General features: G+C 47.3%; 1 protein-coding gene across 1 annotated transcript in view; it reads left to right on the top strand.

Annotated features, from left to right (window-relative positions):
* Positions 1–13,365, top strand: part of RHCE (Rh blood group CcEe antigens) — a 38,996-nt gene that overhangs the window by 15,526 nt on the left and 10,105 nt on the right. The window contains exons 3-8 of the mRNA XM_065930082.1: positions 834–984; positions 4,254–4,401; positions 5,337–5,500; positions 7,077–7,214; positions 9,570–9,673; positions 12,149–12,178. Of these exons, the coding sequence (XP_065786154.1) occupies positions 834–984; positions 4,254–4,401; positions 5,337–5,500; positions 7,077–7,214; positions 9,570–9,673; positions 12,149–12,178 (735 nt within the window). The remainder of the gene's footprint in view (positions 1–833; positions 985–4,253; positions 4,402–5,336; positions 5,501–7,076; positions 7,215–9,569; positions 9,674–12,148; positions 12,179–13,365) is intronic.

Here is a 13,365-nt window from a genome sequence, read left to right as displayed (position 1 = left end):
GCTTTGTCTCCCCAGGCCAGTCGTAAGTGCCTTGAAAACAAAAGCTGTTCTCTCCTTCCAAATCCCCACACTAAGCTTGCTCACTTGTCAAGGGAAGGAAAGAGTCAGTAATAGCACTGAGTTCTTTGTGCCAGTCCTGGTGTGATCCACACACGGGCATGACCATTCCTTCTAATCCCTCACCCCGATTTCATGAGATAAGTATTACCATCATTCTTATTTTACAGATGAAGAGGCACACTCAGTGAGATTAAATAGCTGCTCAAGTGGAAAAGCTGGAACTGGAAGCCAGACTTGCCCTACTTCCAAACCCAGTCTTTTTTCCACTACAAGGAGAGGGAGAGATGAGGATTCAGTTCAGTCACTCAGTCGTGTCCAACTCTCTGGGACCCCATGGACGGCAGCACGGCCAGGCTTCCGTGTCCGGAGCGGGTGCCTGCATCACTGGAGAGATGGCAGGTGAAGAGCGCCCTCTATTGAGCAATCTGTGTGTGATGACGGCGGAAGAGAAGCCCAGGGCAGGATCCAAGCAGTCAGATGCTCCTGTGAGAACCTCAGCGCATCCTTAGTTGGGATGAGTGTGTCCAGATCGATCTCTCAGCGTGTGGCTGCCACCCTGATCAGGGAAGGGAATGAAAGAGATTCCAGACTGGGCAACATACATCCCCATGAGAGCAGAAATGTTGAGTATTTGCTCTCCTGTTCTGTCCCCGGTTTTTTGAGAAGTATCAGGCAGAGAGTAGGTCCTCAACAAGTGTTTGTTGAGTGAATGAATGAATGAATGAGAGGCATCGTTACTTTTCTATCATCCCTGTCTTGCCCACTCTCCCCAGTATTCAGAACGCCACCATGAGCGCTACATCTGTGCTGATCTCCGCGGGTGTCGTCCTGGGGAAGGTCAACCTGCTGCAGCTGGTGTTTATGACACTGATAGAGGTGACAGCCTTCAGTGCCACGAGGCTGGTTGGCATGAATTACCTCAATGTGAGTCCTGGTGATGTGGGGAGGGATGTCTGGGATAAGGGATGAGCAGGTGGAAGGGGAGGGCTCCATCTCCATTTGGTAAAGCTTCTGTGATGAAAAAAAAATTAGAGACAGGCCAAAATGGGGTCGCAAAAGTGTGGTGTCTGCTCAACACTCAAATGCTATGGAAAGGTGTTCCCACAATAAAAACACTGCTGTCAAGGAAAGAGGTCAGTTCCTCACCATAGGTAGCACATTATAAGCCTTCTCCTGCTTTGTTATGGTTCTCGTAGTGGTTGTTTTAGAAAGTTGCATTAAGTGAAAGCCATCTCCTCTCTTCTCTGCAATGTGTTAGTTTAGGTGGTCCAGGGAAGGGCTTAGCATTGATTTTGAGAGTTCACGTCTTCTCCTTAAAAACTTCATTTCAGCCTGGGCTTCTTTCATGGAAGGGCTCAGGGGAAACCAGAGCCAGAAACCAGAGCTGTTTCAGTAGACATGACTCAAGAAATGAGGATTCCAAGTTGACAATTGCCAAATGTGGTTTTTAGATTCCTGGGGGACTGCAAAGAGATTAAAAATGGAAGATCTCTTCCATTCTTACAAGAGAATTCCGCAGAGTTGCATTTTTACGTATGACTAAGGGTTCCTTAATTTTCATTCTTTCATTTCACAAATATTTGTTCTGAGCCTGTTCTGTACCAGGCACTCTTCTAGGCAATGGGAAAATGTAACTGTCACGGAACTTCCTTGTTTATTGGCAGAGGGAAAGACTACCAGTAATCAATAAAATAGGCAAAAGAGATACTATGTTGAAAGCGAAAGTATTAGTTGCTGTCATGTCCATTTCTTTTGACCCCATAGACTGTAGCCCGCAGGCTCGCTGTCCATGGAATTCTCCAGGCAAGAATAATGGAGTGGGTTGCAAGTTCCCTGGGTCAGGGGAACTTCCCAACCCAAGGATTGAACCCACATCTCTTATGTCTCCTGTATTACAGGCAGATTCTTTGCTGTCTGCTCTACAGCAGGTCTCTATAGCATGTTAGATAGTGATAAGTACTATGGAGGAAAAAGTACAATGAAGGTAGAAGATATGAATAGTTGGGAGAGGGGATAAAGTGTTAGGAAGAGTGACCAGGGAAGGTTTCACCAGGCAAATAATTTTTGAGTAAAGAGCTGAAGGCAGCAGGTGTGCAAGTCATGTGGATGTCTGAAGACAGGGGCAGATCAAGGGCAGAGCTGTTGGAGTGGTCTTCATCTTTCAAGAGTAGGATCTTATTAGTGACACTATTCATTTTAATTTTTTATTTTATTACTATTCTTTTCTGGCTGCATCATGGCATGTGAAACTTCCCTAGCAAGGGGGACTAGGAATATAACCTGTGTTCCCTACAGTGAAAGCGTGGAGTCTTAACCACTGAACCACCAGAGAAGTCCACTGATATACTGTTTAGAATTGATGATATATACACTGACTCGATGGACATGAGTCTGAGTAAACTCCGGGAGTTGGTGATGGACAGGGAGGCCTGGCGTGCTGCAGTTCATGGGGTCACAGAGTCAGACACAACTGAGCGACTGAACTAACTAGCTAATGATAAGCCTGCAATGCAGGATACCCAGGTTCCATCTCTGGGTCAGGAAGTTTCCCTGGAGAAGGGAATGTCAACCCACTCCAGTATGCTTGCCTGGAGAATTCCAGGGACAGAGGAGCCTGGTGGGCTACTGTCCATGGGGTCACAAAGAGTCGGACATGACTGAGCAACTAACACTTTCACTTTCCATGGTAATAAAAAGGAGATGGACTTTTGGTTGCTTTTATTATTGTTTTAAATTCTCAACAGACAATGCATCCCCTTATTGCCTGTGCCCAGAATGGATCGCTCCCTCTACCCTGTACTCCAGGCAGTAGAACAGATGGTTCAAATTGGTACTGACATGAGAGCATGGCTGTGGGTTGAAGGAAGAGCAAGGGAATGAGCAGGAGGTGGAGTCAGAGGGTTTGTGGGAGAGCAGGTCACGCAGGGTCCCGTTGGTCATAGTAAGAATGCCGACTTTGACACTGGGGGAGCCAGGTGCCACTGGGGGATTCAGAGCAGAAATGTGCCGTGAGCTGACTTAGATTTTCACAGTATTGCTCTGGCTGCTACATGGAGAAGACTCGGCTGGGGGACAAGGGTGGAAATAGGGAGACCAGTTAGAAGGTTATCACAACAAGTATTGAGCAAGTATTGAAGTTGGTTTAAACCAAGTGGGGGTTGTTGGGGCATGGTGGTAAAAATTCTGCCAAATCTGGATGCTTTTTTGAAGGCACAGTGGACAGGACTTAACCATAGCCCACTGAGTTGTGAAGGATTACTAAATTTGATATTTGTATTGGGGGGAGTGTGTAATTTCCTCGGTTTGGTCTTGCCACAGCAAAAACTGGACTCGACGGACAGACCAGTGTTACAGCTCCATGTTACAGCTCCATATTACAGCGAAGTTTTATTTAGAAAACAAAGGAAAATACATCCTTGAGAGTGGGTCGACCCAAAAGACAGGAGAAGAGGAGAAGCCCCATCCCTCCTCTTTTTATGCCTTTTTTTCTCCTCCCTCTGAGCCTGCCCTATGTAAATTGGGCTAGCCAGGAGGGTTATTTGTTTTATCTGAGGTCCTCACTCCTTTGTTCTATTTCGGGGCTTTTCCCTTCTTTGTCTTTTAGCCACCACCATTCTGGACTCCTTTTTCCTATTCTATCTACCTAACATTTGTAAAGCAAAATTAGCACATAGCTTGAATTTTCTGAAGACTTTAGCTTGGTATTATAAAATCTCTGGCAGCTTCATGTTGCAAAGTTTATGGCACTCATACTCCATGCAAAGAGTTGAAATTCTGCCAAAATGCAAGAAACAGTGGGGTATACGTCCATGTGGCTTTTTCCCCAGGTAAGTGGACTTCGGCCCAAAGTATTCAAAGCCAGCCAGAGGGGAGTTCCCTGTCGGTCCAGTGGTTATGACTCAGCGCTTTCACTACTGTGGCCTGGGTTCAGTCCCTGGTCAGGAAACTAAGATCCCGAAAGCTGAGAGGTACAGCCAGTTAAATAAATATAGCCAACCAGAAAACTGCCAGGAATAAATAAATACACAGCAACTCATGGGGCTCCTCTGAAAGGGGGACTGCTGGGTGGGGTCAGTCTCCTGACTTCAAGTCATGCCTCTTGCATGAAGGCAGAACTTCCTAAATGGAACACAGGGATTTCCCTGGGAGCAGAGGCTGCTGACGCTCACTGCTCCCACTGGGTTTTGTTGCAGATGGACAAACATGTAAGCATGATGTACATCCACATGTTTGCGGCCTATTTTGGGCTGACCGTGGTCTGCTGCCTCCAGAAGCCTCTGCCCAGTGCATCGGAGGACAAAGATCAGACAGCAACGAGCCCCAGTTTGTTCACCATGCTGGGTGAGGACAAGGTGATGTGGGTGGGCTCAGATCTGGGGTGAGCAGGAGGCTCCAAAAGGGCTCTGCAGAAAAATCTCTCTGCTTTTCCAACTTTCCCCGGGTGTCTAAAGCCCTTTTGTGATGACCCATTTCCTCAAGCAGTGTTTGATGAATTCACATCTTTGAAGGAAGCGTTCCCCTCCAGGGAACCTCTCTTCATTGATACCCAAAGGAGAGGAGAGACTTGTTACATCTCAGTTTAAATGAGGTTATCCGGGAACTTCCTTGGTGGTCAAGCGGTTAAGAATCCGCCTCACAATGTAAGGGGGTGAAGGTTCAATTGCTGGTTGGGGAACTAAGATCCCACATGCCCCAACTAAGACCTGATGCAGCCAAAAATAAATTTAAAAATAAATAAATAAGATTAGATTATCCAATCCTTTTGTCCTTAACTTAAAGAAGGGAATTGGATGGATGAAGAAAGCCAGGCTTGGGAGTGAAGGAAAGAATGGGAGCGGGAAGAGAGAAGTAATAATGTCTAATTGGAAGAGTTTCAGTAAGTGATGAACTTAAAGGTTGAGAGAGACTTAGAGGGAAGAAATCAGGCAGTGAGACTGCCAGCAGGCAATTGAATACCAGCGCCAAGTGGAAGAGTTCCATTAATTAAAAAAAAAAAAATAATAAGCATGTGGCCATCATAGGCTAGGGACAGAAAGCTTGGGTTTTGGTGATTTCAACTCTCTGGGCCTTACTTTTTCTTGCCCATAAAGTATGTTAGCTGGGCCCTCCTGGCTTAAGAATTCAGAGAGGAGACCTGATTTGCCCAAAGTCGGTGAGCAAGATAGTGACAGAGATGAGGCTGGCCAGGTCTGGGAGCCTCCTGACTTAAGTCTCTAGAGACTGAGGCCTTGGAGCAGGAATACTGGTTCTGGCCACTGACCCTTTCTGGTCCACAGGCACCCTCTTCTTGTGGATGTTCTGGCCGAGTTTCAACTCTGCTCTGCCGGCAGATGCAGACAAAAGAAAGGCTGTGTTAAACACCTACTACGCCCTGGCGGTTAGCACGGTGACTGCCATCTTAACGTCATCCTTGGCTCACCCTCAAGGGAAGATCAACATGGTGAGGAGAGGGGCTGTCCCTTGGACAACACTTGGGTCTTCTAGGCCTGACACACATAGTCATTCATTGGCTTCTATTTTGGGGGGCATTTACTCATGTTCATTGGGCTCAGAGTTTTACATATGGTAATTCACTTAATTCTTACAATAGCCGGAACAGTTCAGTTCAGTTCAGTCGCTCAGTTGTGTCTGACTCTTTGCGACCCCATGAATCACAGCACGCCAGGCCTCCCTGTCCATCACCAGCACCCAGAGTTTACTCAAACTCATGCCCATCAAGTCGGTGATGCCATCCAGCCATCTTATCCTCTGTCGTCTCCTTCTCCTCCCCAATTCCTCCAAGTATCAGGGTCTTTTCCAGTAAGTCAACTCTTCACATGAGATGGCCAAAGTACTGGAGTTTCAGCTTCAGCATCAGTCCTTCCAATGAACACCCAGGACTGATCTCCTTTAGGATGGACGGTTGGATCTCCTTGCAGTCCAAGGGACTCTCAAGAGTCTTCTCCAACACCACAGTTCAAAAGCATAAATTTTTGGCGCTCAGCTTTCTTCACAGTCCAACTCTCACATCCATACATGACCACTGGAAAAACCATAGCCTTGACCAGACTGACCTTTGTTGGCAAAGTAATGTCTCTACTTTTTATTATGCTATCAGGTTGGTCATAACTTTTCTTCCAAGGAGTAAGCTGCAATCACCATCTGCAGTGATTTTGGAGCCCCAAAAAATAAAGTCTGACACAGTTTCCACTGTCTCCCTGTCTATTTCCCATGAGGTGATGGGACCAGATGCCATGATCTTAGTTTTCTGAATGTTAAGCTTTAAGCCAACTTTTTCACTCTCCTCTTTCACTTTCATCAAGAGGCTTCCTTAGTTCCCCTTCACTTTCTGCCTTAAGGGTGGTGTCATCTGCACATCTGAGGTTATTGATATTTCTCCCGGCAACCTTGATCCCAGCTTGTGCTTCTTCCAGCCCAGCGTTTCTCATGATGTACTCTGCATATAAGTTAAATAAGCAGAAACAGTAGGTACAATCAAAGGGCTTCCCTGGTGGCTCAGTGGTAAAGAATCTGTCTGCCAATCCCAGAGATGTGGGTTCAATCCCTGAGTCAGGAAGTCCCCTGGAGAAGGAAATGGCAACCCACTCCAGTATTTCTTGCCTGGAAAATCACATGGACAGAGGAGCCTGGTGGGCTACAGTCGACGGGGTCACAAAAAAGTCAGACATGACTCAGCAACAGTTACAATCAAAGCCCCCTTTTTCTGGTGACAAAGTTAAAGCCCTTGAATGTCTAAGCACCCAAGGATACATCACAACTAAGTGTGAGCATGGTTTGGATATTGAGTAACTGCGCTTTCAAGCTAAATGACTGCCAACCAGGGTAACTGCTCCCTGAGCCTGAGATGTGGGGTGAGATGAGACCACTGATGAAGTCTCAGCAGAGGGGAGGGGCTGGTTTCAGGATCAGAGGTGCAGGGAGGATGTTATAGTGTTGTCTTGCTATCACCTTACCAAATAACTTAGAGATGCTGTCCTCTAGCTTACTTCATTCACCCACAAGCTATTCTTTTGCAGACTCACATCCACAATGCAGTGCTGGCAGGAGGTGTGGTTGTGGGTGCCCCTTCTCACCTGATCCATTCTCCTTGGCTTGCCATGGTGCTGGGATTTGTGGCTGGGGTGATCTCCATCGGGGGAGTCAAATATGTGCAGGTAAGGAGCTGGGCAACTAATACCTACTGCTTTGGCCTTATGCCAAGGTCCAGGCCCCTAGACCATGGCGGGTCATCACGTATTGCCATGGGCTGCATTAGGCACTGGTTGGCAGCGTCTCAATTTAGCTTCAGAGCTTGGGTGAGGGACCCATCCTAGTTGGATGGTGCTTTAGCTAAGATCTGAGGAGCAAGTAACAGAACCTATTCAAGCTTGCTCAGGAATAAGGGGGATTTGTTATAAGGCTACTGGGACACCACTGAGCCCAAGTCCAGGAATGCTGCTGAGAGCCCAGGAATGACTGGCACCAGGGGTGGTAGTGTTGTGGGGAGCCCAAGGAGTTCCTGCTCTTCCTTTTTTGCTTTTCCTAAACACCTGTTTTCTTTTCACTCTTCCTTCCTCTTCTACTCCACATGGTGGAATGTCATCTTTCTCTTCAAGAAGGCAGCCAGGTGAAATTTCTTGGTACAAATTGCAAGTTCTTTGGAGAAGGGATTCTTTGGTCTAACTTGGATAATGTGCCCATCTTTGGCAGTGGTGGGAGATAGGGCACATGATACATTTATGACTTTTGTCCATGAACCATGTGAAGGGGGATGGGAAAGGCAGCACCCAAAAGAGGGATGCTGGGTTGATTGGGGAGCTAAGATCCCACAAGATATAAGGTGTGGCCAAAAGTCGTGTATCACGAGTTATCATCAGGCTCAGTGTCTGTCATTTTCTCTGTGCCTCAGGTAGCTTGATTCTATCACCAGGGGAAGGATTCAAAGGTGATTCACTGATTTTTTTTCGTTCATTTGCTCAACACATTTAACAGTCATTCTGTGTCCTAAGCTATAGTGTAGTGAAGAAAATGGATAAATAAACACAGCACAGTGTAAGAACTGCTACTAGAGCACATCTAACCTGGCCTGAGATGGGTCAGGAAATGCTTCCTAGGGCAGAGGATATCCCAGCTAAGCATTGACAGAGAACTAATATTCACCAGGGAAAGAAGTGGGAAATGTCCTCCAGGCAGAAGAAACAGTGTGTTCAAAGGCTCAGTGGTGAGAAGAGCATGTGACCCAACCAAGTAACAGAAAGATGTTCTTTTGGCTGAAGCATGAAGTTCATCAGGGAGTGTGTCTCCCACCAGAGCCTTGAGAGATGGCTGATGCTCGGGAACACCTCCTGGGGGAGCTGAAGAGTCTGAATTGTTAATCTGAACACAATGAGGATTCTAAGGAGGGAACTAGCCTGATAAGATTTACATTGGAGGACTTTCCCGGTGGTCCAGTGGTTAAGATTCCACCTTACAATGCACAGATCATGAGTTCAAGAACTAAGATCCCATATGCTGCAGGGCAACTAAGCCTGTGTGTGTCACTACTGAGCCTGCACACCACTGAGGTCCATGTGCCACAATGGAAAATCCTGTGTGCTGGAACTAAAACCCAACGCAGCCAAATAAACACATATATATTTTAATTTGCATTGGCATCCACATCTGTTGGCCAAGTGATGAAATGGAAGGAATGCTGACTGGGACTCTAGTGGAGTGGTCAGCTTCTTACCTTTCAATCAGTCATGTAGTCTTTTGGATGGAGTTAAGTTTGGGCTGGACCAGTGGGTTTCAATCAACCCCTGGGGACATGGACAATGTCTGGAGACAGTTTTGATGGATATACCTGGGAGAGGGCTGCTTCTGGCATCTAGAGGGTATAGGCCAGGGATGTTGCTAAACCTCCTATAATGCACAGGAGGGCCCCCCAGTGAAAGAAAGTGAAAGTGAAATTTGCTCAGTCGTGACCGACTCTTTGCGACCCCATGGACTATACAGTCCATGGAATTCTCCAGGCCAGAACACTGGAGTGGGTAGCCATTCCCTTCTCCAGGGAATCTTTCCAACCCAGGGATCAAACCTAGGTCTCCGGCGTTGGAGGTGATTCTTTACCAGCTGAGCCACAAGGGAAGCCCAAAAATACTGGAGTGGGTAGCCTACACCTTCTCCAGGGGATCTTCCTGACCCAGGAATCGAGCCGGGGTCTCCTGCATTGCAGGCAGATTCTTTACCAACTGAGCTCCCCCAACACAGCCCCAAATGTGAGCAGTGTGGACTATGGCCAGCAGCACTGATATCACCCGGGACTTTGTTAGAAAAGTAGAATCACAGGCCCCAGACCTACTAAATCCAACTCTGCATTTGGATGAGCTGCCCAGATACTGTGAGTACACACGCAAATCTGAGAAGCACTTATTTAGTTGAGCCCTAGTGCCCACCCCCCTGGATGCCCTGGATGCCAAGGGTCTGGGAAAGGGTGGGGAAGGTGTAGCAGTCCCACATGTAGCTCTGCTGATGATGGTGTTTATCCCCAGGCGTGTCTTCAGCGAACGGTGCAACTCCACGACACCTATGGCGTGCACTACACCTTCGGCTTGCCAGGTCTGCTCGGAGGGATCGTCACCATTGTGCTGATGGAGTTTCGCGAGGAAACCACTCAGCCCACGTGGGTCGCTTGGCTCAGCCCCCTATCACCCCATCCATCTCAGGAAGGAGTGTGCCCGGAGTCCTTGGCTGGGGGTGAGGGGCATACCTTCAGGGCGAGGGAGTCAGAAGGCCTCAGTGAATATCTGTCGGCCAACTTATTCCAAAATTCCGCCCAGCCTCCACCTTGGATGGACTTATCACCTGTCCAGGCCACTTCTTTCTAAAGCAGTTAGCTTAAGTGAGAGGAAAAGCTAATAGTCCTGGTGCCTCCCCAAATGTAGACAGAGGAGGCAGTCAGGCCCAAACCAACTGAGTCCACTTTTCGGCCCCTGGTGGTTTAAGTGTTGGTGAAATAACCATGAGCTCTTGACCTGGGCCATGCTACCTAACCTCTCTGAGCCTCTGTCGCCCCACGACAAATGAAGATAATGATAGTACTTCCCCGCATAGGGGTGTTGGAAGCTAGGCACTGTGTGGTTAAGAGGATTTGATATGTGATATGTTCATGTAGGAAAATGCTGAATACTGCTCATCCCTGAGACCCAGAGAGGGAGAGGGTGTGGTTAATGTCTCAGTTGTGAGGTGGGAATGTGAGTCCCTGGACCAGAGTCAGGTCCCATGCCCCCCAGGCAATAGACAGCAATGATCAGAACTCTGACCATAGCTTTCTGAAAGTTGTTTATCTTCTTGTTCTCGCTTTCTTGTTTTGTTTTGTTTGTTTTTTTTGGAAGTTGTTTATCTTCTGAATGTGGCTCACACATAATGAAAGAGTGACTTGGGCATGATACAGGAATAGATTTTTCCAGATGAACCCATATAGTAATAACAACAATAAAATTACTGATGACAATCAGTACTACTTATTGACTGCTTTCTAAGTACTAGGCATTAAGCTAAAATCATTAGGTGCATCATCTTATTTAATCCTCACAACTACCTGGTGAGGTGTTATTAGCTTTCCCTGAGAAATGATACTTTGGGGCAGTTAGCTGTCTGAAGTCACGTGGCTGGAAGCTGGCTGTAGAGGTGGTGAGCACCAGCAGTGGGCGATGAGAAATTGTGTTTGGAAGCATCTCAGAAATCATAGAGAGCTAGGTCCCTTATAATTCCAACAACAGAGACAACCATAGCTCCAAATTATAGGAATCATCTATGAGCAAATGAGATATACATTCTTGAGCTGCTTAAGGATGAGGAGGATCCCATTTGGGGATGAGGAGAGGATGGTATATGTGAAGCAAGGCATCTCAGTAACAGACTCCAAAGATGTCCCTGCCGCTGTTTTAATAACTGTGTGACTGTCGGCAATCTCTTTTCTCTCTCTGGTGTCCTGAGTCCCCCTCTGTAAAATGACAGGTTGTTCTAGCAGGGCCCTACACTCAGATGCCTATTGGGGCCAGACAGGTAAGGTTAAAAATGAGACCAGCAGGGGGAGGAAACCATGGGCATTTGTTCTTCAGTGCCAGGCAGCTTAAACCATCCAGAGACTCGGGATCAGTATTGCCAGATCTAATGACTTCTTAAAAGAAGGCAGAAATCCAGAGTTATGCACCTACTCTCCCAAGTATTGGCAAAAGATTCAAAATCATTAGAAACATGTGAGTGCTAAGTCACTTCAGTTGTGTCCAACTCTTTGCGACCCCGTGGACTATATAGCCTGCCAGGCTCCTCTGTCCGTGAAATTCTCCAGGCAAGGATACTGGAGTGGGTTGCCATTTCCTTCTCCAGGGGATCTTCCTGACCCAGGAATCCAACCTGGGTCTTCTCCTGCATTGCAAGCAGATTCTTTACCATCTGAGCTACAGGAAAATGCCCCCATTAGAAACAATGTGTAGGCCAAATTCTGCTCGTGGGCAGCTGACCTGGAACTTCTGGATTACTTGCCCTCCCCTTCCCCGAATTCTGTGATTCTCTGGCTCTCCCAGAACAGTGGTTCTCAACAGCAATAGTATCTCCTGGGTCTTGTTAAAAATGCAAATCCTCCCCTACCCCAGAGCCACACAATTAGAAACCTGGCAGCGGGACCCAGCAGTCTGTTTGCTCAAGTCCTATAGGTGCTTCTCCTGCAATTTGAGGTTTGAGAACTATTGGCCTATAGCAAAAAATAGAAACAAAGCGAAACCAGCCACCAATCTGCTGCTAAAGGATTAACCACTGTCTCTCTGGTGAAACAAAGCCCTGACTCAGAGCGTCTGCTGATTTCTCTGGTGCCAGTACTCTCACCGTGGCCGATTTCAAGCCACCAAAGTGACAGTCCCACACATGGAGTTGAGAGGAAATGAGAGCTGTCGTCCTGTGCATCCGCGTGAGCCTGACTCCAGCGCCGTCTGCGAGTCAAGTCTCATCAGGATGAGACAGCTGAGGACCAAGTGTTAGTCTTCCCTCCTCTGCAGGAACTTGGCAAAAGAAGGGCACAGTGACAGCAATGACCTCTCTCGGGGTGGCCTCTGGTCTGCTGGAGGTAAAGGGCACAGGCTTCGGGGACAAACAGAGCAAGGTCACACGTAACAGTTGTGTGACTTTGGGCATTGGTATTCAAACGCTCTCTAAAGTCTCAGCTTTCTATCTGTAAAATAGGATGATAAGATGCACGTCCCAGGGTGGCTGTGAAGATTTAGCAACATAAGAGAAAGGGCTCAAGGCTTCCCTAGTGACTCAGACAGTAAAAAATCTGCCTACAATGTAGAAGACTTGGGTTCAATCCCAGGAGGAAATGGCAACTCACTCCAGTATTCTTGCCTGGAGAGTCCCGTGGACAGAGGAGCCTGGTGGGCTACAGTCCATGGGGTCACAAAGGGTTGGACACCACTGAGCAACTGACAATTCCACTTTCTTACAAGAAAGGGCTCAGGACAGTGCTTGGCGTGTAGTAAACACTCAACACACGGTCACTTTCTTTAGGATAGTTACTGATGCTGCTGCCTCCATAAGAAGGGCATCTGGACTTATTGGAAGGATGGCGAGAGGATTGAACTGGTCGTCAGAACACTTCCCAGGAAGTGTGGATCAACTGCTTTAGTAGCTCTGTGTCATCAGACACGTCATTCCAAAGAATGACTTTTCATTCATTCCACGAACAGTATTTGCCCACTTCCCTATTCGGGTGAGTGAATGTAAATGAGTCAGATGCTGCGCTTGGAGCCTGGATGGAGCATTTTTCACAAACTGTGGGATTTTAAGTGGCGTGAAGACACACGTAAAGAGCACCGGATCACACCGTGCAGGCGCCGTTTTGCAGTTCTCGTGCAATCTGTTGATTACATCAGGGAAAAGGCTTCCCTTAGGGCTGAGTGTCTCCACACTCTTCCCACCCTCGCTGACCTCCAACTTGAACAACAGCAAAGGAAACCTCAGTCTGAGATTTGCCCTGGCTGCTGCATCTAAAGCAGATTAAAGCAATATTTTTTTTTCACTGTCTCTTGGTTACCTCCTATTTCTCTTCCATTTAAGCTAGTGACACAAAGTTCCTTTTAATTAGATTTAGTTAAATTTAATTTTAAGTTTACTTAAAGAAAAATATAGGGGCTTCCCTGGTGGCTCAGATGGTAAAGTGTCTGCCTGCAACACGGAAGACCTAGGTTCAACCCCTGGGTCGGGAAGATCCCCTGAAGAAGGAAATGGCAACCCACTCCAGTACCCTTGCCTGGAAAATCCTATGGATGGAGGAGGCTGGTAGGCTATAGT

The sequence above is a fragment of the Muntiacus reevesi genome, chromosome 3 (genome assembly GCF_963930625.1).
Source record: "Muntiacus reevesi chromosome 3, mMunRee1.1, whole genome shotgun sequence".
NCBI classification, from domain to species: domain Eukaryota; kingdom Metazoa; phylum Chordata; class Mammalia; order Artiodactyla; family Cervidae; genus Muntiacus; species Muntiacus reevesi.
This window is presented reverse-complemented; position numbering and strand designations above follow the sequence as displayed.